We start from the raw sequence: 27,841 nt of genomic DNA, 5'->3' as shown, positions 1-27,841 counted from the left end.
TATACCACAGGATTTCTGACCCTCAAGAGATTACCTTGATATAAACATTTGCATTTGATCTCTTTCTGGCAAAATATCTTGAATACTTTTCAAGATGAAGCTGGAAAAGCTTCCTCTTTGAGACTCTGTGGTTAGTGGTGCCCTAGGAAGTGAGGGAGGATTTTCAGAGCCACAGTTACCTACTTAAATGCTTAATCAGTACCCAAACAAGTGACTAATATCTACATCCAATGTGGATTTTAGGAACATAATCCTTATGTAGGCTGCACAGTTTCACTCATAGCTCGTAATGTTGAGGGTGTGACAGATATCAGCATCTGCTCAATCTCCTAGGTGGTACCCAATACTTTTTTGTGTTGATACAAATCACCTCTCTTACAGCAGTTTAATGATGAGGTTGATCCTGTGCATTGCTCAGACTCAGGTCTTGCCCCACTTACAGAGGGTGAACTTTTAGCTCATGCTACAGAGGCCCCTACTGCTATTTGCAGAGGTACTGGGTTTACTTAGCAGTGTACCAGCATCCCCTGGGAGATGTTCAGTTTCTGCTACACTTCCTCTCACATAAGGATTGACATAATGATTTTTTTTTTAATTTGTTTTCAGTATTTACACCTGATTTTTAATAACTGGTATGCCAACACTGGCACAGCTATGAGCACAGACTGTCACCCACACAAATGTAATCAGTATATCTGATGACAGACAATACCTCTCTTGCACATAGAAAGGTACCTTCTAGACAAACCAGTCCAAACCCTCACTAAGAAAGTGCTATTTTTGTGATCTCTCTATCCCTGCTTCTTAAGTTAGGAGTTGCTAAGGAATTTATTCATACATGTGCTTCTACATCCATTGCCAAAAAGTGTGTGGTTTGAACAAATCCCTGCTACTTGACATCCTGCAGAAGTACATCTCAGAGAAGAAAAAATAGATTACTTCAATGGATGATGTCATGAGACAGTGAAAAGAAGCAATATTCTTCCCAAGTTTTGAACAGGAAATATAACTTCTGATTGTAATTATGAAGATAAGCAACTGTAAAGTAATTTGTAACACCTTCAGCTAGTGCAAGTATTTCAATGTCAGCACTTAAACATAGCATAGCATAATATATTCCATGCATATGGTGCCATAGGTACTTACACAGTATGCACTAGGGATGCACCATACAAGTTACATCCAAGAATTTAATCCATAAAATCAAGACCACTAATTTTCTCCTAATTTCACAGGCAGAAAATAGCCCTCCTAGTATTCCTCTCTGCCCAGCTCTAGTACATTTCACCTCTCAAATTCCTGGAAGCAAAACCTGTAGGCTGTGATCTATTATGTTTGTTTGGTGGAAGGTCTCCATCTCCAGAGAAGTCACCTGATCAAGAGTATGTCCAGATGGAGCTTGCAAGGAATCAGGATCCTGGTCAATATATTTCTGTAGCACAGATGTCAGCATGAAAAGTCCAAGGCTGAAAATCACTAGAACTGTTTCATAAATTAACACAGAGGATAAGTAATGATGCCATTATAAGTGAACAGCTATGGAAAAAATTGCAAATTGGTTTTTGGCAAAGTTGATCCCAAGCAGCAGAGAGCATCTCATGGGATCTGGATGTGTTTTCTGCACACAACATTTGCCCATTCACTCCTGGGGAGGCTGAGGGTTTGTACAGAGCCCCAGCTCATACTGACCCACACAGACAGGTGGCTTGGGACTAGCCTGTTATTTAGGCCTGCTTCTCCAAAGAAATTAAGCTTGTTGGCACCCTATGCAGAGCATGAACCTTAAAACTTTACTTACCAATTCTATGGACAAAACAGGAACCTACAAATGAGCAAGTCTGCAAACTTCAGCTCACAGGCTATGGGGATCTGCACCCTTTGCACCCCACTAATGGCACAGTTCTTGGACTTGGGCTTTCTGAGCAAGTGAAAAATGGCAGAATGTTCATTAATGTTTTCAAGACCAAGGAAAGAAAGAAATAATACTTATTTTGGTATTTACTCCTAGGGCTTTATTGATTGTGTTGAGATCTATGTAGTTTGAATGATTGCTCTCCTTTCTCTCCCTTTTCTCATTGCCATATTTTTGCCTTTTTCTTGTGTGTGCTTTTTTAAGAAGGTAAACTAAAATGGAAAGCAATGGAGCAATGAGCAGAGCATTGGAAATACTGTTACAGCACATAGGATATGGATCATACTATTCAGATCTGTAATTATGCCACTGACCGATTTACTGATTTAATTCCCCAGGACACAACAAACAAGAAGGAAAAAAATTATTCCAAATATCAGACCATCAAAATATTTTTTCTAGAAGTCTGGACTACCCCACTGAGATGAACAAATATTCCTTTTGTGTCTCCTAAGCACTCACTTGCTCTTCCTTAAAATCACTTCTCCTGTGGTCCCTTCATCCCCAGACTTGATGCCATCTTTCCTTCCCGTGCCTCTCAAGTTAAAGTACATGACTTGTTTGATGAGCTCACTGACTGCTTTCCCCCTTTGTAATCCAAGGACAACATTAAGTGCCTTATCATTTCAGGTGCCTCTTAGATTTTTTTAGGAGTTCAAATGAAGACCTGTTAAAAAATTCATATCCTCCAGTCTTTTCCCACTCAAAAGCCTTGGGCTTCCGAAGCAATCTATACAGCATTGCGGGTCCCAAGACATTGGCCATCCCATAGGAAAAAAAGAAAAAAAAAAAAAAAAAGAAAAAAAAGAAAAAAAAGAAAAAAGAAAAAAAAAAAAAAGGAAAAAAAAAAGAAAAAAAAAAGAAAAAAAAAAAGAAGAAAGTAAAATATGAATGAAAAAAGAAATATGTAAAAAAAAAGTAAACTATGAATGAAAAAAGAAGAAAGTAAAAGTAAAATACATCCACCTCCTTTCTTAAGCAAACGAACAGTTTCAGAATAGTTATTTGAGTATAAATATTCTAGCTGCCTGAAGGTGGCCATGAGTAGTAAGCTCCAGACTTGCTCACCCTGGACACTGGAAAGCTGAACCAATAGCCAGTGGCAATGTGACCACACAAAGATACACATCTGTCTGTCACTTCATTCTGCACAAGTCCATTTTTAAGTAACTATATACAAAAGCCACTGCAGCCATAGCAACACTTTTTTAAACAAACTGCTCCTCAGCATAGTTGTTATACATTTATTTAAGGCCTTATTAGGCAAACATAAGGGTATGTATGACTATATAGCAAGTATTTAAGCATTCCTGTATACGTATTGATACATATCTGTATATTTGTCTGTGTATATTTGTATGCATGTGTATGTAATGCAGCAGGACAGTGAAGCCCTGTATGGCACAGAGTTCTGTGAATATGCTCAGTGATCAAAGTGTGGCTCATTGCCCTGTGAGGGGAGTCCCTACCTGTGGCTGCATTACCCCACACAACAATTCAGCCCCCTGCCTGGCAGCATTCTAACCCAGCAGGAAAATAAATCATCATTTTCTTCTGTGTTAGAAAGCTGATCTGGCTGGTGGGAAAGCCCAGCAAGTACAGGAGCCAGATGGAGGCAGCAGACAGACTGGAGGAAGGGAGATGTGGTTCTTTCAGCACCTTTTCATGAAATCAGCCACAGCCCCTGTTCTCTTAGAAAAGCCTTTTTCTCTCTCTCATGACTGTGGAAACAGTTTGGGGAAACAAGTCTTCCCTGTCTTAGCCTTACTAAATATCCCTCGTGGTGCTTATGCAAGGATTTACAGCAGCTTAACTAAAGAGATCACAGAACTGATTAAAATAAGTCCATGGAATTCAAAATGCATGAATTTCCACAGCTTAACCACATCAGTTAAAACTAATTTCTTGTCTTTTCTTGTACCTTTTTGCAACATGCCTAAAGCAGCATTGCACAGCCCTGCAGATTAAGAGTTCTTCAAACTGTTTCTGTTATTCAAAGACAACTTGTGATGGGAGGGTTTCAGTGGAGAGCAGTGAAACAGCTCAGAAAGAATATTAACATACTTCAAAGTGGTATTATGTATCTATGACAGCTAGAACAGCTTGGACATTTCACCCAATGCCTCTTGCAAGTCAGAAGATAAGAACACCATCCCCCTAAGGCAAAATATTGTCATCTTTCTTACTTAAGATTATATAGCTGAAAAACGCCTTTCAAAATTACTAAAATAATGGGAAAATAAAAATGAAGTATTCTTCAAGCATGTCATTTCCTTAAGATGAATATTTTGCAACTTTATATATACACTGTGAATTATTTAGTCTGATTATTTAAGCATATACACCTATTCTTTTAACACTATGAATCCACCTCAGAATAGTAAAATTCTGCACTAGGCCACTCAAAATCACAGCTTGCAAGTCTGTAAAATGAACTGAATCATTCTGATATTACAGCAAAAAAATTTGTCATGAACTGGGGAAAACTGTTGGATCAATGAAACAACCAAATCTTTCTATGAATTTATCATATCATAAAATTATTTTATATTTGATGTTGGGGTAAACTGCTGTTTAAAAGGAGGGAAGAACCTTTCAGCACAGACTTTGCAAATCTGTTTCCTGAGTTTAGCAATGACAAAATTGTGATAAAGTTGTTGGAAAATTTATGTAAATGAAGGAATGCTTTTAGTGAAACATTGAGACAGTGAAAGATGCTGGTTCCTTGTGCACCAGCAGCTGGGACCTTAGAGAATGGCTCTATAGGCACAAAATGCATTTGTTAGAAACACAGTGCTCACAGCTGGGCTGGGCAGGTCAACCTTGGTTATTCACAGTTTTGGGAAAAGTGTGGACATGAACACCAAAAGGTATTAAGGTGCAAACAACCCTGGTAAAAGTTTCTTGTGTGCTTCCCAACTGCTTCACCCAATGAGCAAGACACAGTTGTTAACTCCATAGGAAATGCACCTGGGGTCAGGTCCCCAGACTCAGCTGAAGGGATACAGCTCCCTGCTGCCCTCCATGAAGATTCTGCCTGTAAAAAAAGCAGCTTGAATCTGACTGTGGCTCAGGAGGATGCTGTGCAGCAAATGCTGTTGTGATGTGCTGATCCAGATGTGCTGCCTGGGTGCATTTGCCATCCGAAGCTGTTGACTTCTGAGCCTCCATTCTCAGCAAGAATCTGTTTTATGCTGTCACAAACCTTAGTAAAGATGTTGTCACATGGCCCTTACTTGCTTAGTGGAGCTTGCATTCACTGAAACTAAATTTAGTACAGTACTTCTATGTTCAAAGATGTGTACAGACAAAATTAATACATTAATTTTTCAACAAGGCAAAGATGGAAAGTACTAAAGTTACTCACTGTGATCAGTTCAGTCCTCTCTGAATTCAGAATATTTTTGCCAACCAGTGTTTTCATATATATGGATTTCAATATATAAATCTCAGTTTCATTATTTCAGAAGAGAGGACCCAGCCTTTTTTTTCCAGTTATAGCTAATGAACCAATCAATCTCACTGCCTGTAGGGAGAACAATATACAGGTGTTGTCTGTTAACTAAAAAATGAGAAGACTTCAAAAGCTTGTAAGTAGAGAGCAACTGGTGAATAGGCAGATGAGCTAGTACATGGTTAAGTTTTTTATACAATTCAATAGCTCAGTAAATTTATAAAAGTAATTTTAGGAATTTAGTAAACAAAATGCCTTTCCTTGACATATTCATATCCATATAACTCATATTTTTCCCTGACACATTCATACCCAAATAAATCCTGTCTGTATTCAAAATAATAAATTAGTGCCCTTTGAAAATATTCAAATGTGGAAAACTAACTTAAAGTGTGACCAAATGCCTCATCAAGAGCTTTCTTAAAAATAAGCTATTGCTGTGTCTGTACATCTCAAGTTTGTATTTTGCTGTGTTATTAATTTACACAAGCTGCAGGCTTTGATGTTGTCTGAATTGAACAGCCTCTTACTTCAACTGTTTCCTTTATGTAAAATGTGTGTGGCATAATTTGCATCACTAATTACAACCTTATGATTATATTCTGCAGAGTCCTGCTAACCTCATTTACAGTACCCTAAGAAGCCTTGGTGAGCTGCCTTGATGTGTGCTAAGCCTTTTCTGTTCTGTTTTGGGTTTGGGTTGTTTTTTTTTTTTTTACCATAAATAGAAATGAATACAATCTAAATCTTAAAATGAAAGTCCTTGGGCATCTGGGGAGTGTTTGCATCTAGACCCAAACTTTGAATTTCCAAGCCAGACCCAGCTGTCGCAGCAGAGGTTCCCTGCTTTTACAGCTGCTTTGTTTTGCTCTCAGAAATGTGACCTCAGCAATGCAGCAACATAAAACATAAAATAAAACTCATGCTGCCCTCTTCCAGCTTGAGCTGTGACAGCCTTGTTAGCTCAAGAGGAATTGGTTGTGTGCCCTCGCCTGCCCTCTTTTGATCTTTCCTGTAAATTTTCCAGCCTTACGTTTATGGTGTTACACACACAGAGCTGGAGAGCTGCCTCCTGTCCCCTGTTAGCTCTAACCTTGTGGGTTTAAACAGTTTTCTCAAAACCAGCTAGGCTGTGATCCATTTAGCTGTGTTTAGCTTCCCACTCACAATAGAGACACAATGAGATTAAAGCCTGCATTTGCACCGACTGCACACTGCCAGCAGCATCTGGAAACACGGCTCAAGGAGGCAGCTGAATAAGGCTTAGAGGTTATACATGCAACACACACACTTCTGAAGCACTTATCAGAGCATGGCATACGATTTATTTTTAGCTGTGATGGGAGAGGCAAGCTGAGAGCACACGTAGGATGTTCATGGTGAAGGTGGGATGGCAAGGCTTGCTCCTGCAGACCCTCCAGCTGGCAGCCTGCCCTGGGGCCTCAGCATCACCCCCAGCCCTACACGACCAACAACTGCAGCCTCACCAGCTGCCAGCTGTCCCCAGCACTGCTGTAACACCATGGACACCTGTTCTCAGCTTACCTGGCTATGAGACACATGGATTCTACCTTAAGGCTGAGTGAGAGGTCTGAGACAGCATGATCTGGATGAAGGGATCGGGTGCACCCTCAGTAAGTTTGCCAAAGTTGGGTGGGAGTGTTGATGTGCCTGAAGGTAGGAAGGCTCTGCGTACAGACTTGGACAGGCTGGATTGATGGGCTGAGGCCAAATGTATGAGGTTTAATAAGGCCAAGTGCCAAGGGTCATGACATGCACTTGGGTCATGACAACCCCATGCAACTCCACAGGCCTGGGGAAGAGTGGCTGGAAAGCCTGGGGTGCTGCTGGAAAGCCTGGGGTGCTGCTTGACAGCCAGCTGAATATGAGCCAGCAGTATTGCCCAGGTGGCCAAGAAGACCAACAGCATCCTGGCCCGTATCAGAAATAGAGTGGCCAGCAGGACTAGGGGAGTGATCATGACCCCGTACTGGTGAGGCCACACCTTGAGTACCGTGTTCTGGGACCCTCATGAAAAGAAGGACATTAAGGTGCTGGAGCATGTCCAGAGAAAAGTAACAAAGCTGATGAAGGGTCTGGAGTACAAGTCTTACTAGGAGCAGCTGGAGGAATTGGGATTTTTCGGTCTGAAGAAGAGAAGGCTGTGGGGAGACTATTTCTCTCTACATGTACCTGAGAAGGGACTGGAACAAGGTGTGAGTCAATCTCTTCTCACACATAACCAGTGATAGGATGAGAGGAAGTGGTCTCAAGTTGCACCAGGGAGGTTTAGATTGGATATTAGGAACAATTTCTTTACTAAAAGGGTTGTCAGGCATTGGAACAGGCTGTCCAGGGAAGTGGTGAAGTCACCATCACTGGAGATGTTCAAAAAACATGTGTATATGGCACTTCAGGATATGCTTTAGTTGGCATGGTGGTGTTGGGTTGACAGTTGAACTTGATGATCCTAGAGGTTTTTTCCAACCGTAATGATTCTATGATTCCCACATTGCAGGAGTAAGAGCAGGTGCAGCAAGAGTTTGAAATACCAGCTGGTAGCTCACTTAAACTTCAGAAATTGTCACCTATTTTATCTGATATCTAAGCCCCTGCTTGTTGTCTCTACCACACTCATCCTAAGTCAACACAGTGGTGACACCATCCAGCAGGACAGGCAGATGATTCCTTAACACATATACAAAACTCACAAAAATACTGCCCTTTTGCTCTTTAATTCCATGTTTTTACATTCTTGCAAAGGTGTGAAGTTGTTTTTTTTTTTTTTCTTTCATACTACAGTGCTTCATTTTAAGCAATAAAATGACTTCTTTACTGATGATTGATTTCATTTCACAGGGTCTGGGACATTGAGACATCCACCAGGGATTTGCTGTCTTATTCTGGGGGCAGATAACTTAATCTATCTTTAATTCTGGTTTCCCATGTACAAAGTACAATGGTGACCACTACTCCACATACTTTGAAACTCCTATGAAGCTCACTTGGAGGATGAAGAAGAAAGATCCATGTAATTAAGGAGCTACAAAGATGGCAATTATTATGATTCAATGTCCTTTCAAATTCTTCTTGAAGTGGGGACTTGAGGTTTTAAAAATATTTTTATGCTAATGCTTTATTTGATTTTATTTTTTTTTCTGAGAGGTTTGTTAAGTACCAAGGGCTATGACTTAAAAGCTGAAGCACAACGTTTCTAATGGAGTGTTTGACCTTTCAACAACCTCACTGAGCAGCACTGATGAAATTTCCAGGCAGCTAATTAAGACACTGGTGCAGCAGCAGCTGGGGGTACCTCTAGCAGCTTAACTCTCAGCCGAGAGCATGAAATCCTCATGTCTTCCTCATACTCACATCTCCCTAACAATAATGGATTTGGGACCTAATCAGGCATTAAAATAGAGGATTAGCAAGCTGCAAAGTGCAGTGATCACAACTCAGTTTAGAGTGTGGGCAGGGGACTGGTGAAAACTACAAGGGAGTCTTTCAGTAAATTAGTGTCTATGTACCTGAAAACTCCCCGTGGGCAGCATAGACTGTCAGATTTATTCACAATATTTGTATCTGATGATTTTAAATAATCTGTGGAAAAAGCAACACACAACAGGAGTTCACTGGGAAATCAGAGCAAGGAGTAGGTATTGATAGGTGACTCCAAAGCATCAAATACAACTTGATTTTGGTACCACACTCTATGGCCATGGCTTTAAACAACAACCTTTTTGAAGATATGGGATATGTAGCAACTGCCTAGGAGCTGTAGAAGGTCCAGGTTGTGTAGAGTCCAGTTTCACCTGTGCTCAGAAGGGATACCATGAGGAGGAGATATGCTCCTAGTTTTTCTGCTTTCACTACCTAAGGGCAAGGAAAAGAACTTTAAGTAGGGGAAGAAAACGGTAATAAATAAAGCAGGAGTTGGAGGTTTCAAAGCTTAAAGATATGTGTAATTGCCTGCCTTCAGGATTCTTTCCATGGCAGGGTGAATTAGGAGAAGCAAGACCTTTAGATGGCCATTGGCTATGCCTACAGGAGCAAACAATTTAAAGAAATAAGACCATCTCTTTAAGCACTGGAGCAACACATCAATGACTGGACAGTGCTGAACTCACTCCTGCTCTGGAGTGCAAGATGTGCATGCAGCAACTTGGTGGCTTTGGAGGGACACAGTATTGTAGGGCCACACAGTACCTCCCGAGTTTTTGTTCCTGAGGAGCCAGTCTGGTATCTCACAGAGCTCCCAGGCCCACTGAATGAAGGAAGGAGCAGTTCTACCCTTGGTTTTACACACACATTGCAGTCACCCTATATTGAGTGAGGACTGGGCAGGCAGTTTCCAGTCATGGTTGGTAGTTTCATACAGCTGCTGTGTGAATGAGTTCTCCTGATCCCAGCCCCTGGGAATTGTTTTTAGAAGTGTGCCAGCTCTTCTGGGCAGTCTGATGATATTTATCACTCCCCTGCAGATCTGAGCCCGAAGCTGCAATTCCATCAGAAGCTTTGCTCCCCCTGCCAAGCATTATGTACAGAAAGGCAGCACACCTGATGTGTTGGGTACATACAGGGGTGTTGATGCTAGCTGTGGGGAGGAGAAGGTAAAAAAGGTATCCTACAGCATGACCTTAAAGAGATCTGTGGGATCCAAAGACAGGAACTCAGTCCTGGGGCCACGTCAAAGCACTGTAATTTCATCAGGTTCTCTGCTATGGTGACAGAACCCAACAGAGCAGCTGCTGCCATGTTGTGCTCTCATAGTAGGTGTGTGTCTGCCAGGCTCTCCAGGATGTGTAATGGGACTGCAAGAGGATCACCTTTATTCTTTTGAAACCTGTATGCTGTTGCTTGCCACTGCTCTCATACCAAGAGCAGTCATGATGTTAGCAACCTCCTGCTTCTGCCATCAAATTATTCTGCTACCCAGGAAACCTTTGTCCCTCTCCTGTAATCAGAAGCACTCCCACTCCCATAGTTTTCAGGAGGCTAAAGGCAGAAGACAGAACAGTTAGCAAGTGGATAGTAATAAAAATACTTGATAAAGGAAAACAGAGGCTCAGGAGTGGGATTGACAACAGAAGGGAAAGCAGCTGAAGACAAGAAAGGATTTCAAGCTACAAATGTCAGTGGATGGTGAAGTGGTGGCAACAAGTTGAAGGCTGGCAGATGCTGGTAAATAGGAAGGTGCCTGTGGCACTTGCCCCTTGACATACAGCACAAGAACCACTTCAGGATCTTGTGGAAGTTCTGAATAGTTTGAGAGTCTTCTTTTGGCACACGTACTAGGCAACAGGCTGGAGGATCTTAAAGTAGTGCAGCCCACAGATGGGTCTGGAAGAGGGTGTTTGTATGAAGTGCTGGGCTGGAATGGCATTCCACAGCTTTTCCCAAGAAGACACCCAGTCTGTGCTCCTCAAAATCACTCTGAGAACCAGACTAGCCATAGAAACAAATATGAGCTTCGCTTTGAAACCACATTACTGGGCTAGACATCAGCACTAAAGGCAGCCACTGAACCCAGGGCATGTATGCACCTCTAGGTTTTTTTGAGAGGTGGATTACAACTCCCTAATCTTCCACACCTGAAAGAAGAGAGGGACCTAAAACTGTGTCTCTCACCTCCTGGCAAAGCATTTTTGCCTTTTTTATGAGCAGGTCTTTCTATACTGACAGCCCATCAGTATAGGGGGTCCTGGGAAATGGCTTTTCTGTGGTCAGCTCATAAAGCAGATGGTCTGATACCTTTTTAATGCAGTGTGTGGTGGGGATGAATTATTTCCCCTGCTGAGGAGGACAACAGAGTTGTGTGCGGGCAAGAGAGACAAGGGAGAGCTGCCATCTGCTGTCGGAAAGATCCTGGTGCATCTTTTAGCCCAGGCACTGCCAGCTGCTGCAGGGGACCCCTGAACGCCAGTGACTCCCACTCCAAGGGTTTTTAGCACACAGAGCAGGATTTCACAGGAGGTCCAGGAAATCCGCACCCATCAGGCACTGGGGAGAAGGAAAGTTTGCCCTGAGGTTATTTCTAACTCGGGAAAAAGAGGATTTTGCTGAGATTTTGAACCACTCATACCAAGAGGAAAGCAAAGCTGGAAGGTGTGGCAAAACCTGCTGTGCCTCCAGGAGGGAGTTTAATGGAATAATCAACCACATTTTCAAATTTAAGCCATAGCTAGTCAATTAAATCATTATTTAGACCAGATATCTGCAATGGTTTAAAAAAACTGAGCACTATTACTGGGGAAAGGAAAGATTTTAGATGTCCTACACACCTAAAATCTGGATGCTTATGGTGAGGAAAAAGTTAATGCTCATCTGCTGAGAAGACAGATGTTTTAATTAAAAATTGCTTTGAGTTAATAAAAATTATCAGCTTCTGAAAACATGTTTACTCTTACTTTCTAAAAGACATTTTCAGCCAGTTTGGCTGAAGTTTACCCCTTTTCAAAAGACATCCAAATATTACATTTGGATTATATCTGATTTGGATTGTATTTGATATATATTTGAATTCTAAAAGTTCGTATTACAGTGATGTGGTGCTGATTTGCTGTGAAAGTAAATATTTTTGTTATTCTACTGAATACTACTAACTTTGCAAATTAGTATTTTTCCAAAAGACATAAATAAATAAATCTAGAACATTTGTACTAAACTCAAATAATTTTCCAGTAGGAATAGTGGCAGAAATAGCAATAGCAGCTGAAGGTGAGAGTTTGGTCAATTCAATTATTTGTGTTACTGAGTTTTTGAGTTGTGATCTTCTCTAGTAAGTGTCTTAAATATAAGCTTATAGTCTATGTTTGAAGCTTTTGGTGTATTTAGCCTTTAAAGAAAGACTGTGTTCTCAAAAAAGATTAAAATGATAGCTCATAATTCAATTACTGATTTAATGCAGTAATTATGGGGTAAATCCAAAGGCCTGTTGTATGTTAAAATATATATATTATACTCCAAACAGGTAATGTAATTTTTCTCCCCAGTATCTTTCAGAGAGGAAAACTCTTAATTCAACCGTGATAAAGGTTTTAACTTAAACTAGACAGGCTATGAGGGGTGTCACTTAAAATATGAGTTAGGGACCTCAGCAGCAGCTGCCACACTCAGCTGGGCAGTCAAGAACAGAATTCAAGGGAGGGCAGGTGAAATCCACTTTGCAGGGCAGCTGTACCTCATGTGGACTCCTTATTTTAAACCTGCCCCAAACCCATCAGTGCTGATTTTTCTTAGGGAGATTCTGTTGGTTTTCAGCTGTGCTTGCCTGTGAGCAGGGGTAATTCAGGCAGATGGTGCAGCCAGTTGCTTCCTCTGCAGGGACTCAGAGTTAACAACTGGTTTTCCCAAGGTGGGTTATAAAGGTGTGCTGGAGTGAGAAATAAACAACACTGTTATGTGGCAAGTCCTTTTAATGAAGTTACTGATGGGAAGAAGACACCACAGCTTCTTCTGTTCCTACACTGAGATTTCTGATATCCAGGGCAGCTTCTGATGCTCACCAGGTCTCCCACCACTCAACACAACTGCAAAACCAGCTTGAACTTGGCAGGGCAGTGGGCAGGTTTGCAACACCCATGCACCCCTTTCCATCCAGAAAAATCTGCTATGGAGAGATGTGTTTCAGCCTCTGTGTGGTCTGTTTGTAACCTTTTCCTTTGAGAAGACAAAGGCGAAAATGTAAGGCTGTGCAAAACAATTTCAGTAGCTGAAAAAAAAGATGAACCCTCTTCAAAACTTGGAAGAGCTGGAACCCCAGAGGTCCCTGGAGCACAAGCTTCCTGCAGCACACGATGACAACACTATCCCAAAAAGTGTCACACACTTTGGGGTTGAATCATAGTCTTGCTGAACAGGTTGGATATCCTCAGAGCTCTAGGCTGCCTCAGGATGGCCACGGAGGGTAAGAAACTCCCCCAAAGCAGAAAGAAAACAAATATTAAAAAATCCTCCACAGACCTGGTAAAAAAACTTTCTTTGGCTTGGCGTCTGGGCATTGCTCCCAAATTCAGCCTCTTGCTCTCAGATAAAGCACTACAGCCTGGAATGCGAGTCAGATGCGTGGGAGGGGAGTGCACGTATCTCTGCCTGGGCTGGGAAACTTGTGCACTGCAGTGCCTTGAAAATGCTTTTTGCTTTGGGCCTTGCTCCAGGAAACTTTTTTCCTTGCTTTTACAACTGTCCCCTGTTGTTTGGGACTGCCCAGATGCTAAACTAAGCCCTGAGGATAGGGAGGCTGAGGAGTTTTCTTTGTGCTCTTCCCTCTGCCACCCAGGTGCGGGGAGCAGCCTACCTTGGGCGTGCTGCCTCCAGCCCACACCTCTGCTCCCCAGGAGATGGGCACGAAGACCTGGTCACCCCGGGCTGCAGCCGGACCCACAGTGTCTGCCTTTATCTGATACAGCGAGCAGATCAGGTCCTGGCTCATCAAACATCTCATGGAGCAACAGGAGGGAGAGGAGGAGATCCCAGGAGACCATTATTGACCTATTTGATCATGAGCCTGTATTACTGGGCGGATAGATTGCTACATTTGTACATATCCGGGAATTTTGCAGTTTTGTAGCTGTTTCCTAAAAGCAAACACGAACCATCACCCTCAAACAGTATGTCCTTCGACTGACAGATCACAGGAAAAAAAAAAAGGGGGCGGGGGGGAAATGTGAATCCTTTTCTTTTTCACGTCATGATTTTAAAATCGATCACTGCCTGGAGGGCAGGGGCTGACTTCTGTCTGGAATAGGGCAGGATGGTCTCTACGGGAGACGCAGGTGAGGGCAACCGCAGTGACTGCCCAGGGGAAGGGGGGGAGAACCCGGCAAGCACTTGTCACATCGGAGAAATAGGAGAGAACGAGGACTTCGCCAGGGCCGCCGCCAGGCGTGGCAGCAAGAGCCCAGGCACGGAGGGGCTGAGGCTGCTCTGCCGGGCCCACCCTCACGCCACGGTGCTGGACGGCCCCCACCAGAAGGTACCGGCGAGGGGAGGGGGGCTCCGCGATACTACGGACCGCCCCGTCCCGCGCAGCAGGCACCCCCCCCCGCCGCCCCGCCCCCGGGCCCCTCTTCCCGCCCCGGCACACCCCGGGCCCGCCCATGGCGACCTGCCGGTGCGGCGGGGCGAGCGGCGGCAGCGGGGCCGTGGATGTGCGGTAAGGCTGTTCCCCCACGGGTGGGCGTCTCGGGACCTGCCCCGGCGGCTGTGACGGCAGCGCCGCTCAAGGACCGCGCCCTCCTCCGCGGCAGCAGCGCTGTCCCCCCGCACCGTCCCCCGCGGCGGGGGAAGCCGAGGCACGGCCGCGGCCCTCCGCTCCCCGTGGGCTGTGGGTCGAGGCGGCTCGCCGTGCTCCCCCCGCCTGTCCCCTCCTCCGGGCTACAGGGTCCGGCCGGCCGGGAGCAGGGGTGGAGGGGCCGGCACCCTCGGGTGAAGCGCCGGCGTCCCCAGCTCGGGAGGGTTGGGGACGGGCTGCCTCCCACTCCGCACCCCCGAGGCTTCCCCTTCACTCCCCTGCTCTGTCCCATCCGGGGAGGGGGCGTCCCGGGGCATGTCCCAGCTGCCTCCCCGAGACCCCGGTCCTGTCGAGTCCTCCCGGATCCCGGCTGCCCCTCCCGAGCTTCTCCAGAGCCCAGCGGGGCGGGCGAGGGCGCCTGCAGGTCCCGTCCCACCTTCGAGGTGAACTGTGGGGAAAACCCACGATCGTCTAGATCTGTGTGTTCATCGCAGAGCATACCTGGCAGCAGCCAATCTGTCACAAGGGGTTTTAAGTGCAGCTCCCCAGAACAGCTTGCCAGTCGGAAAAGTGCTTGAGGAGATGTGATTAATCTAAAATAAGTGCAGTATTGCCTGTACAATTTACAGGTGCCAAACTGAACTTATTTAAATCTGCCTTAATTGCATAAGTAGTTGGAAGCACACTATTTTCCAAAGGATTAAGTGGCCAGTTCCCATGCTGCTGCAAGTTGCATTCACCTCTTCAATAATCTTTCAGACAGGGAAAGCCTATGCAAACAAAAAGAGCAATGCTTGAGTGTACATGAGATGATGGATTAGTTATAGACGATGTTTATTAAGTTTTTTATATTGTTTATCATTATTTTGGTTTGTCTCCTGTATAATCACCCATTACTCAATACCCAACAGCTATTGAGTGTTTTCTGAATATTGTTCACTAATTTAATCTCTTTCTTTTGGTGTGGGCAGGTAGTTCAGTGTCAATTTTAAATCATTTCACTTACAGTGATTTTCAGTTGTATAATACTGGAATGTGTTTATTTTAACGTGAACATTCTTTCTCCTACCTTATCATCTATGTTTCTTTTTTCCTACGCAGCTCTTATCACAGAAATACTTATTTATAGTTTTTTCTTTGCAGGCTAGGATCCCACACAGAAAGTGAGACTGAATAACATGCACATGCTGGTTACTGGAGAGAGGCTGAAGGACATCCTGTTTTGATTTAGCAGTGTTTTTTTCTCTGAGGTGAAATGAAGAATTGGGTTCTCTTTTAGAAATAATCATATTTCTGACGCAGCTGAACTTCAGTAGCCTTTTTTGCAGTACAGATTTCAACATATTTTTCTTAAATGAAGATGCAGAACGTGTCACTAGTAGAAAGTCTTCCTAATGCAGACACATCTCACTGGATGTCTCTAAAAGCCCCATCAGTTGAAGGAGAATGTATGTCTGCTGGTGAAAGTGCCTCTAACTTGAGCCAGCAAAGCCTCCCTGTAGTGAATAGCAAAAGAAGTTGTGAGGGTTTTTCTGAAAGCAGTTACAGTACCTCAGAAGCCAGTGGTTCCTGGGGTGATTTTGAAGGCTTCAGGGAGTCATCAGATGAATCTGAGAGATTCGGTCATGATCCTGAAGTTTTGGTGAAGTCAACAAAATTTAGTTCTAGAGCTGATACAGACTTAAGCAGAGCTTCTGCTGAGCATTTGTGTTCTGAGCCATCTCTACCCAGTGGGACACAGGAGGCTCCGAGCTCTGTAAATGAGGTATGTGTAATAGTAAACCAAAGATGAGAAGTGTTTGTGTTACTGCTTCCTACCTCTCAAGATTTGTATCTGAAAGTCTTCTGTGTAGAGGATTATGCTGTACAGAGAGAGAACTGTCAAGCTACTTTGCAGATAACTAAAGTGGAACAAAAGCAACTTCTTTACAGTGTTTGACAAATACTTAAGTTATCCTGCTGAAAAGCTTTAAAGAATGTAATGTGCTACTTTGCTTCTAGACACTAGGGCTAAGTAAGCACTTAAAAACGATGAACCTTGACCTGAAACACATGCAATTTAAAAGCTAGACAGGGATGAGGGTAGAAGCAAATAATCAAGAAGGTGGGTAGCAAAAACAGTGGACAGAAGTTCTGAGTTGCCTGCAAGTGTATTGAAATAAACCAACATAAAATTGAATTAGAAACTGGAAAAAAAATTACTTTTGTTACTTATACTGCCTAAATTATCCATCAGTTTCTGGATCTTTCGACTAATTGTGTTTGGAAGTTAATGACAGAAAAAGATTAATAGAAATAATTTCATATTATTCACTTTCTAGCACAGGAGGTTACATTCTTTCATAAAATGTTAGATCAAATAGTCTGAATATTTTGTACAAATACAAAACAAAATGCACTCATGCTTGCTTTTATCCTAAATTAAAATATTTGGAAAAAAAAAAAAAAAGATAGCAATCAGTTTCCACAGAGTTAATCAGTAGCAGTAATAGCTTAACTGCTTAAAGTCTTTTAGATGAGTTTTAGTATGTGTAGGTGACTGAGGGTTTTCAAAAAAACAGGCTCTCTTGCCCTTGCCTGGGAACTTTACGTTTTCAGAGATTACACAAGGGATAAGCTGTCCAGCACTGTTAGAGTGGAGATCACAAGATACCTCATTATTGGTGTGCATGAATAGAGAATTTACATTGTTCAGAATGTTGGAAATTGGGGACAAGAAGTCTTAGGTTGGAAAAAAGAGAGGATGTAATGACTGGAGCTGATACAGGATATAACAGATTGTTTGGTATCTTTCCAAAAGCAGTAGATCTTAATCTTACTGAAGCCTTTGCTTCATTTTTGCATTTATTACAGGCAAAAGCAAATGTCCAGTACAAGCTAAATAAATTAATCATGCCCAGAGTTCCAAATTGTTTTTTCTTGTCTCGGTGTAGAGAAACAGCTGCAGAACTGTTTGAGATTTCTTCCTGTGTAGAATGTATGTGTAGCTTATTCTTCATACCTGTGTTTTCTGTAATGTTTGTTTGAGATTATAAACTGTTCAGGTTGGGGCTCTGTCATCTGTGTGGTCAATAGAAGAAAGTGCAGGTAGGTTCAAAAGGACCTCTAGAGATTGTCTGAGGTCTGACCTTCAATATTTAATGAAATTATTTCCAACCAGAGCAGAATCATATTTTAAGATGAAGATAATCACTGATTTCCTTGCAGTAACTGGATGCTTTGCCTACATGATTGAATAACTTTAAGTATTTTTTATGTGTTCTTTAAATCCTGGCTTTGTGAGAAGGACTAGTGCACTTGCTTAAGCACTGCAGTTTTCTGATATAATAGGATATAGAGGGCTTAGGAAAAAAAAAATGGATGTGGAATGTGTGCATTCATAAGTTTATGATTAGTACAAAGCACATAACCAAAATTTGTCTTAGAAACACCCACTGATGTAGACAGTGATAAAAGTGTGCTTTCCCAGAATTCTACTTCTCAGACGTCTTTCTCCTCCATGTTGTATCCCTCTTGTAAGTTAAGTCTACTGAAATAATTTACCATGCCCATGTTTTTCAGATTAAATTGCCCATTGCTAGGTAAAGCAAACAAACTGACTAGTTTCATTCTCTAGTTTTCACACAACATTGTTGCTCCTGGCTTCAAGTCCCTCTGCAGCATGTTGAAGTCAATTAATTGCTTTGATTTAGAAAACTGTAGTAATTCCTTCTTTGAAGGAATAAAAGGGCAAAGCTTCTGGACCAAATGTCATGGTAAAATCCCATTAGGATAGGATGTAAATTACCCACATTTATCCTTGTGTAAGTATTTCATGATTTTCGCATAACCTTATTACTTCTAGTCGGCCTTTTTGGATCATTCATATGGTGATGCTCGGTCCTCCAAGCCTCCTCCTCACAACTACTGGAGGAGGAAGCAGCATGTAAATTGATTTTTAACACAGGCTGGAAGAAGATTGATGGTGCAAATTCAAGGATATAGGGACATACCTCAGTTTGTATGCAGACTTATGTTTAAGTCCTCAACATATGAATGACATAGAGCTCCTTGGGCATGTTCAGAGGAGAGGCACAAAAATGATCAGAGGGTTGGAGAACCTCCTCCCCTGTGAAGGTAGGCTGAGGAAGTTTGGGTTGCCCAGCCTCTCCAGGAGACTTGGAGGTGACCTTGTAGTGGCTTCCCAATATCTGAAGGGGGCCCACGAGAAAGCTGGGGTAGGGCTTTTTGCACAGGTGTGTAGTGAGAGGACAAGGGGCAATGGTTTAGAACTTGAGGAGTGGAAATGTAGGTTAGGAAAAAAATATTTCATGTGAGAGTGGTGAGGTGCTGGAACAGGTTGCCCAAGGAAGTTGTGGCTGCCCCATTCCTGGAAGTGTTCAAGGCCAGGTTGGATGGGGCCTTGAGCAACCCGGTCTGGTGGGAGGTGTCCCTGCCCATGGCAAGGGGATTGGAACTAGATGGTCTTTAAGGTCCCATCTAACCCAAACCATTCTATGATTGAACAGTGCAAGTATTTGTTGGCAACTGTAGCATTTAGTAGTTACCTTACAGGTGACCGGATTAGGTGTGTTTGAATACCAAGTGAGCAAAACAAGCTTTAGAATTGATGTATATATCAGTTTTGACCTGGACAGAAGTAGCTGAGCAGAAAGAATCTTGAGTGCTATTAGGCAAACCACTCTACAGCTTAGGAGCTGGGAAGCTAGAGAATAAGATTAATCATAAACTCTTGGACTTTTGCTTCTTCTTTTCTAATTCAAGGTAAATACTGGAAACACTGAACTATGGACTTAGTTCCTCTGCACCATTAATATTAATACAAATTAAAAAAAAAAAATACAGCCTATAGAAACATTGTAGTCCTTGGACTAGGTCCTTCATGAACTGTGGGGGTGGCCTGTATAACATATGTAATAAAACTTTGTTTTTTCTAGGCAAACCACAGCTATGAGGATATATTTAAGTTGGGGTTCCCCGAAGTCTTTATATCACAGTCCAGAGAGAGCATAAGAAGCTTAGATCAATTACTTGATACAAACAGTGAAGATGTTGGAATTCCCGAATTTACGAAGAATCAACTTTGGTAATGATATTAAGTTAACAGTTAAAAAAAAAGTTCCTAGGCTTGCCATAATTGAAAAACCAGTGGTACCTGCATGTGAACTTAAGAAATCTTTTTATTCAGTATGCTCTTCAGCATCTAGGTTTTATCAGTTTTGTGTTGTTAAAGTAAATGGATTGTGTTTTAGACACTGGAAAGCAAGACGCAAGGAAGGGAATATATCAAAATTACAGATTCCTGCTTGGGGTTTTCCCTGCTCTTGGTTTGCCTTCTTATGACTAAGCCTCTGGAATGCCGGAACACCTAATAGGCAGCCTGTTCTTCCTGTTTGCTTGTCCTTTCTTTACAACACATCTTAATTCTCTATCATCTGAGGCAGGAGCATTGCTGCTGTTTCTGCTGACAACCCACTTGATTCTTTTTTTCTCCCTCCCCAGTTTTCCCAGGTGGTAACAACTACTCATGCTTAACCAGATGTGCTTCAGAATCTGTGGTGCCTCTGGCTTCTTTCCTGGAGTTATGTTAGTAGCAATTAGTGTCATTAACTTGGCTTTCACTTAAGACAGCTGGAATGCTTTTAGATTTGTTACATGCTTCTGAAGGATCAGCATCTTCTGATCAGTATTGTAGTTATTTTTACACACATCTAATGAATCTAGAAAACTGGGTCAAACCATGCTTTGGAAATGTAAGAATTACAGGAAATATATTTAAAATATTTTCTGTGGGTATCCTCTCAGCAAGTCCTTTGTATCTGCCTTATATTTTAATCAGCCTCAGACTTGTGAAAAAATATGATATATGTGTAAAAGGGACTTCAAATTACAGCAGAATACCAACTTCAGACAAAAAAGCCTTGATCTACTGTGGTGAATAACTGAGATTAGTAATTGCATCCTCTACTTCAAAAAAGCAACTGGATTTATATAGGATGAAGAACAGAATGAAGAATAGATAAGAAGTCAGTGTAAGAACCTAAAGTACTGTGTAGAGAGAACTCTTTAATTCTCACTGTTTCAGCAGCAGGTGGCTTTGGCTTGTTTTGTAGTACCTGTGTGTCCAGAGCAGACAGAAGCTGCTGCAGTGGAGAAGCACGGCTGATAGGGAGGAGAAAGGTTTGAGGGACAGAAAAGGCAAAGTGCAGAATTAATAAGCCTGAACTCTACCCAGATTTCACAGAAGCAATTGGATAATCTGAGCTGTTGGCATGTGACAATCTCTGAAATACACCTCTAGTGAACTTCTTATCTGAGGAGCCCAAACACAGTTATGTTGATTTAACTGTTTCTGTTAATGGTCATGCATACTTACAGTACACTGGATTGATAGCTTGAATGAATGTAGTAGGAATTTTAAGATTAAGTTGCTTTTTAGAACAAGGTAAGCTAGTGATGGCTGTATGTAGTGAAAATAACCAAGTTACAAATGTTCACTGTACACCCCATAATGTCAAATTATGTTGGGTTTTTTTTTCCTAGCATTGACTCTGAAAACATATGGAGAACACTTAAAGATATTGATAATACCCCCAGCTTAAGACATCCCTGGAGTAAATCTCATTGCCAAGAAAATCTGTTGAGTGTTCTTGGAATAGATGCAAATCAAAAGGTAATTGAGCAATGGTTTGCTAGCATGGCAGCAAAACTACTTGGTTATGAATGTGATTTTCTGTAAGCTGTGTGTGCAGATGCGTGAGGAACTGTATCTGGCGAGTCAAATTTTCTTACAGACCACCTTATTTTAAAATGATAATCAAGTGTTTTCTTATTGTTGTGTGTAAGTAAGGATGAAAACGTGCAGGTTCAAATTTTCCTTGTCCCTACATTAAAGTCTCCACTACACAGAGCCCTTTTGTTAGTTTCAGGTGTAGTATGGATGGAGAATCAGCTTTCAGCTGTGTGTGTGGTGAGATGGTTTTCTTTTTCATTCAGAGCATGAGAAATTGTTAGTCTCTGATATTTTTCTATTAAATGAAAGTCTGATTTGAATCAGAGAAGCTGTTAAAGTAACTACTAGATTTTTTTACTGTATCTGAACTAGAAGTGTGTTCCATTTCACCTTTCCTGAGATTAATCTATTTGCTTTGCAAGGCCTGAGGAAGAGTCAGATTTGGTTATAATATTCAACCTGGATGTTTAGTTGGGATGAATTAGTCACATGTTCTCAGAAGTAACTTTCAATTGATATTTTAATTGCTGAAGCATGGTGAGGGGTACAGTTTTGATTTTTATGGACATGTTTGACCTTTCATGCAAGTTATATACAGAGTAACAGTGCTGAAGGTATGGGGCCTATTCTGCACTTGAAAGTCACTTTTCTAGAACTGTCACTGAATAGGAGAGAATGGGAGACATTTCTCCAATGTAAGATCTTCTTCTGTTCCTTTCTTGCCCTTAGATTCACTGGCATTAAATCAATGCTCGGGCAGCTTAAACTTAGGTCATTAGTTCTTTCTGTTACTGGAAAATTGCAATAGCAGTGATGTAGATGTATTTCTCAACTACTTTCTGCTGTAGGTTAAAGCTGAAGTTAATTGGAAATGGCTTTTTTATAAATTTAAGTCACAATTAGATTAATGTGTATATAACTTGTTTTGGCATAGAACTGTTGCAATGCTAGGGGGGGGAGCACATGATGAATCAGAATACAGCTTCAGAAAGTAAAATCTAGTGATTATTATTTGAGGGAAACTTAAGTTGTATACTTTAAGATCAGATAGAAATGGTTTAAGAAGATGTAAATTATGTTTTATCAGGACTTTTCAGAGAATCAGGATGTTTTTGAGGAATCAGATGTTAAAGACGAGGACTTCAGATTTGATGGATTAACTATTAATGACTGCAAAGCACTGATCCAGACCAAGGTAAGAATTGCTCTGAAAGTGAGTGTGTTGGAGAACCAGAGTGTATATTACAGGTTCCTCTGTGCTGTAGCCAGAGGAACAACATTTGTTGTAGCAAATGTCCTAATGGAATTGTTTGAAAGCGGAGTCTTTTTTTATTCTTGTTTTTGTTTTTGTTTTTTCTTTTTCAAAACCTATCTGAGAGCTTTAGGAAAGACACAACATGATGTATCAAACTCAAAGCAACATAACATGAGGAACACCAAGGTTGTTCATTACAGAAACTGGGCTTTCAGCCAAATTACACCTTGTTCTAGAGAGAGCAGTGATAGATGAAATGTAGTCAGGTTGCTCTCATGGCAAAGGAAGATTAGCATGTCTGGTGAAGGATCAACATGTTGATCACTGAGAAAATGATGATTGTAGCTCCTAAAATATCTGGTAAGGGAGACATTAGAAACAAAGATGGTAGAGAAGAAATTGCATTCAAACTTGCACTTCAGATGTTCAGAATTATTCAGAATTGCTTTGTTCACTTGAGGAGCTACTTAAGGGGGAAGGCAGAACTGGTATTATAATTACAAGGATTTGAAAACATTACTGGCTTTAAGCTGTTTTTCAAAACATAGAGAAAAATGACATTGAAATATGTTGTTGTTTTGTGTTTATGTCTCCAGTCAGGCCATAATAAGCTCTGTTTCTTTCTTGCTAAAGTAATTCAAGTTGGAAGGAAAATTCTGTGATTCCCCAATACATTAGACACATTCTGTTTTTAACACAGTATTTTTGATGAATATCCTCAACTAGGTACCTCCCTCAGTAGAGAATAAGCTTCAGCAACTGTTGTTGCTGCAGTGATGCATAGTTTAAGGCACATTTTCATTGCTCTATTTTTTTCTATTTACTGCATTGGGCAGTGAAGATGTGTACCCATTCTGGGAACCTTGTAGGTGAAAGATGTTAGGCTGGAGAATTTGGAAAAAGAAATTCAAAAGAGACTGTCCAGGTTCTTCCTTTATCGTTCTCTTCTGTGTTCTTCAGTGAACACACGAGGGTGGGATCAGTGCAGCTGGCACACAGGGAAATGTAAAGTCCAGAGGTAGGGTTTAGGCAAAGGAGGAGTGGTTCAAGGTAGATGAAGTAGTAAAAGTGTATAAAGAATCATGATACAAACCTAAGGTAAATGGACTTTTTCTGGAGTAAGCTCTGGAGGGAAAGCAGCTGTGCAGCTTGGTCTCTCAAAGTAAAGCTCATTAAAAAATGCTGCCATTTCTAATTTGTAATTTGTAAGTAAGTTAAATCATAGTGGAATGATTTCTGTTATCTTCCTAGTTATGTTCTTTTTTCTTGTGCTAATTTTATTTTTATGAAAACTATATATATAAAAAAAAATTAGGTTAAAATTTGTGAAGTGACTTCCTTAGCATAGGATGGGAAAAAATTAACTCAGTGTTTCTTTTTCACTCAGCTTTCTGTATCACCGGATTCCAGACATGGTCATCTTTTCACCTGTAACCTCTTTTTGAAAACCACATCATCAAATGGAAACATGCAATATATAACAATCCCAAGGAAGAAGCAAGGTTTCAACACACACAACCTAAAAATGAAATTTTTCAGTAGTGATGTTTGTTGAAACAAACACACTTTTGACCCCCCCCCCTTTTTTTTTCCTTTTTGAACCAAATGCAGTTTACTTCCATTTTGTTACTGACTTGGTACTATAGACAATGTATGTTCTTTAGGAAAGTGACATTATGGTATATGAAGTACCTAAAGCCACGTTATTAAAGATGTTTGTCCTGTTTAGTTGTGAATTCAAAGGTGTATTTTTGTCCTGCTGCAATCACACTTTCTCAGGATACTCCAGTGGACTATACTTCTGAACAAACAAAAACCTCGTTTTCCTGCCAAAAATCTAAACACACCTCAGGTGTGTTGTGAAGTGTGCCTTTTCACCCTCTCTCTCCTCATATTTTGTCTGGTTTGGGTCAGCTGAGATCTGTTCCTTTGCCTCTGCTTAAAGTAACAGGAGGAGCCTTCTGCATTGGGTGGCTTTCACTGGGGTTTAGGAAAATGAAACAGTTTTAACTTCTGTCTGATAAAGCCTGCTGTGGTGATACAGGTCGAGTCAGTGAAACATTTTGTTCTGGCATTGGTTTCCAAGTGAAATAAATTGCCTCTCTGAAGCTGGTTGTAACAGGGCCTCTTGGATTCATTCAGCCACCAAACACAGCACACGTAACCACTCTTGTGAAAGCTGAGCAGTGGTGTGGTTCTGTTGCACTCCACAATGCTGGAGATTGCTGCCCTTTTAAAATTTCATAGTACCTATCAACTGTGGTGCCCATCTTCCTGCATGCCATGGGGGATGCACTTTGCTATCATTCACATAATCCATACTGCTACCTTGCCAACTGCAGCAGCTTTATGTATTCATTGGTAATAACTTTTAGGCAATTTACTAATACATTTGCTAATTTGGCCATTCTGAATATGAGAATTATTTATGTCTTTTTATTTTAAAGAGTTGCGAAGCACTGCAACTGATGGATGTGTTAAAAGCAGGAAACGAATTAGGATATTCCTAAACTAACTTGATTAATGATGTGCCTGGTCTGTTTTTAGCGTTGAGCATACTATAAATCACTGGCAGACCATAACCCTTCATCTAGTAAACTGCTTGACAGTGAAATTACAATGGCTTTAACAACTTAGAACTTTCAGAAATGTTTATGATACCTCAGTGCTATTGGCACAGGGTGAACTGTCTATTGGTTACTCAGAAAATGGTAATGGGCATTTAGAAAAATGTTATTTCAGAACAGCTCAGCAGCTTCCCCAGCCCTGGAGGGAGCTCAGCAGTGCCAGACTGAAAACTCCATGTGGGTGCAAGAGCAGAGTTAACTTTTTCACTTAACATTAATTTTCAGTTTCCCTTGAAAGTCTTTCAGAGCACTTAAACATGTGTCAAATAGGTTGTAGTCATAAACTCACAGAACAGTAAATGATAAATGGATAGTTGAGGTTGGTTATAAGCATAGTTCAGTTCAATTATAAGAATAAAACCACATTTATATGCTTTTCAGACACACAGGGCCCCGCAGAGGGGCTTTAAAGGGGACATCTGTAGCATGTGTGTCATCAGCTGAAGCACCAAACTCCAGAGGCCCCCTCTTCTGAGATTTCAAGTTTGCCTTTGCTGTCACTAACATCAGATGAATGTACTGAAGAATGTTTTGCACTCACCCCAGCAGAAGACTGAATATGTAATTTTTCCTTCATAGTAACGGGTGTTACAGCCCTCTCCAAAATACACAATGGGGAAAAAAAAAGGCTTCATCCCTTTACAATTCATTGGGGAAAAAATATTATTGGAGTTTTGGAGTTCCAAAGGTGAGGGGCTCCACATGCCAGTTTTTTGGTTTTTTTTTTTTTTTGACAGATGCTTTAGGCCACCCGAGCCCTTGCTGCACACAAGACAGCTGAGAATTTTTTACTCCTGTCTTCAGTCCGAGATGAACAAGTCCATCTCTTCAATGAAAATCACAAGTAACTCAATTCATCTTCAAGGTTGAGGAGCCCTGGCAGCCCTCATCAGAATTTAAACACAATCTGCAGAGTTGGGAGTGTTCACAAAGAGACAAATTGCACTCTGTTTCTCTTACCTGACAACAGAACACGCTTGGGCAGACAAACTAAAGTTTAGTAGATGTTTTCTCAGGCATACTGCATAGTCTGAAGTAGCCTTGCCTTGTGTTGTTATCCTGGGAAACAAGGGGTGCCGGAAACCCCTCTGGTGTGTGTAGCAGAAATCCTGGCTGTTCATTTCCTTCTGTCATTTCCTCCTCTTTCCTGCCTCACCTGGCACCCAGCCAAGCCTGCCAGCCACTGCCCTGCACCCCCTCCCCAAAGAGGAGGAGCAGCAGGTGCTTATTCTGTGGAAATGGTGCCCCAAAGAAATAAAACTTTCTTAGTACATTTTAAGCTATGAATTACATTGTTTCTCAGCTGTGAGTTCTCAGCTGGGAGGTACCAAGTTCTGATGAGCTAAACATCTTTCTGTGGTTGTGGAAAGCAAACACCACAGGCTTTTGACATTTGCTTTAGGATTTTGAAAAGGTGAAAACTAAAGCAAGATATGAGCTACAGAACTAGACAGAAATGCCTTTTTTTTTCCATTGAGATCATAAGGAAAATATACCCATGGAACAAAGTTTTGATGAGTTCAAATTGGCAACGTAACTACAGAAATGTTTCCTTTGTAGAGAGAACATTGAAAATGGTTTTGAAAAAAACAAACAAAAAAGCCCCAATGAAATTGCAAAAGACTGAAGGTCTGAAAACATTAAAACATTTCAGTGCACACTCTGTTCAAAGCTACAAGACATGTAAAATTTTAAGGAACTTACTTCAGCAAACATTGTACAGAGTAGTTTTGGGGAAGTTTTGTTTTAGAACCAGAATATTCTTAGTATTTGTATTTTTTATGTCAAAGTAGCAGGTAGAATTTGATTAACTAAAAAACCCAAAGCATTCCAGACCATAGGATGATTTCTAAGTATACCATAAGCCCACCGTTAGTTAAAAACGTAGGCAGATTTGGAGTTAAAAACAAACAAAAAACCTTGTGAAAGTCTGAAGGTTCTTTGCAAAGTGCAGAGTCATTACAGAATTTAAAAGCACTCTAATATTTTTAATAATGAAGATGACTTTTAATAGTCCCTTATTTTTTTACTCAAGTTAAGTTAAGATGGCAGAATTTAGCTAAAACTGAGCTGCATTCAAAATAATTGTTAAACCCTAAACTTCACTGTGGATCTGAGTTTGATTTCCCAAATCCACTATGGACAAAGAGAAGAAACAACCAACCAGTCCAGCCAGCCAGCAGATGCAACAGTCTCACTTCAGTCACATCTAGAAGTTCTCCATTCCTTCCACTGAAATACAGATGAAAACCTCAGGAACTGTCACCCCACGGTGCAGCCTGGGAGCCACAGTACAGCCAGTACAGCTTAATGCTCCTGGAAAAAATGGGTCCTAATGAGGGAAAAATGCATGGAGTGAAGTTGCAACATTTTTCTTTTTGGTCAAGACAAGATGCCTATCAGTGCTGGCCAAATACTTAAATGCAAAAAAACTCCCAGTTTTCCTGAACATCTACTATAACAATACATATACAGACACACCTGTGCACCTTAATGGCTTTTATTTTGTTTAATAGCTCAAAAATAGTTTTGCAACTAATTATAACTCATCTCCCTCACAGAACTGATGGGTAGGTTATTTTCTCTTGTGTATTTTACTTTTGCTTGAGATGGAAAAATATTTTAAGT

The 27,841-nt window shown here is 41.3% G+C and overlaps 1 protein-coding gene and 1 long non-coding RNA gene across 3 annotated transcripts; one reads left to right on the top strand and one right to left on the bottom strand.

The window, feature by feature from the left end:
- Positions 1-12,763: 12,763 nt before the first annotated feature.
- On the bottom strand, positions 12,764-14,837 carry LOC139796887 (uncharacterized). The gene is made up of 2 exons (XR_011726195.1): positions 14,473-14,837; positions 12,764-13,025 (listed from the first exon to the last, which is right to left on the bottom strand). It is a non-coding gene; the product is annotated as an uncharacterized lncRNA (long non-coding RNA).
- On the top strand, positions 14,416-24,314 carry CLBA1 (clathrin binding box of aftiphilin containing 1). 2 transcript variants are annotated; one of them, XM_071745395.1, is made up of 6 exons: positions 14,416-14,520; positions 15,742-16,363; positions 19,536-19,684; positions 21,142-21,271; positions 22,419-22,526; positions 23,974-24,314. In XM_071745395.1, the coding sequence occupies exons 2-6, from the start codon at positions 15,953-15,955 to the stop codon at positions 24,139-24,141; spliced, it is 966 nt and encodes a 321-aa protein (XP_071601496.1). In that variant the 5' UTR covers positions 14,416-14,520; positions 15,742-15,952; the 3' UTR covers positions 24,142-24,314. The 2 variants fall into 2 exon arrangements, with proteins under 2 accessions (XP_071601496.1, XP_071601495.1); XM_071745394.1 differs by lacking the exon at positions 14,416-14,520 and adding an exon at positions 14,865-15,041.
- Positions 24,315-27,841: the final 3,527 nt, after the last annotated feature.

This window comes from Heliangelus exortis, chromosome 5 (assembly GCF_036169615.1).
Source record: "Heliangelus exortis chromosome 5, bHelExo1.hap1, whole genome shotgun sequence".
NCBI lineage: Eukaryota > Metazoa > Chordata > Aves > Apodiformes > Trochilidae > Heliangelus > Heliangelus exortis.
Note: the sequence above shows the minus strand (reverse complement) of the source record. Positions and strands in the feature narration are given on the sequence as shown.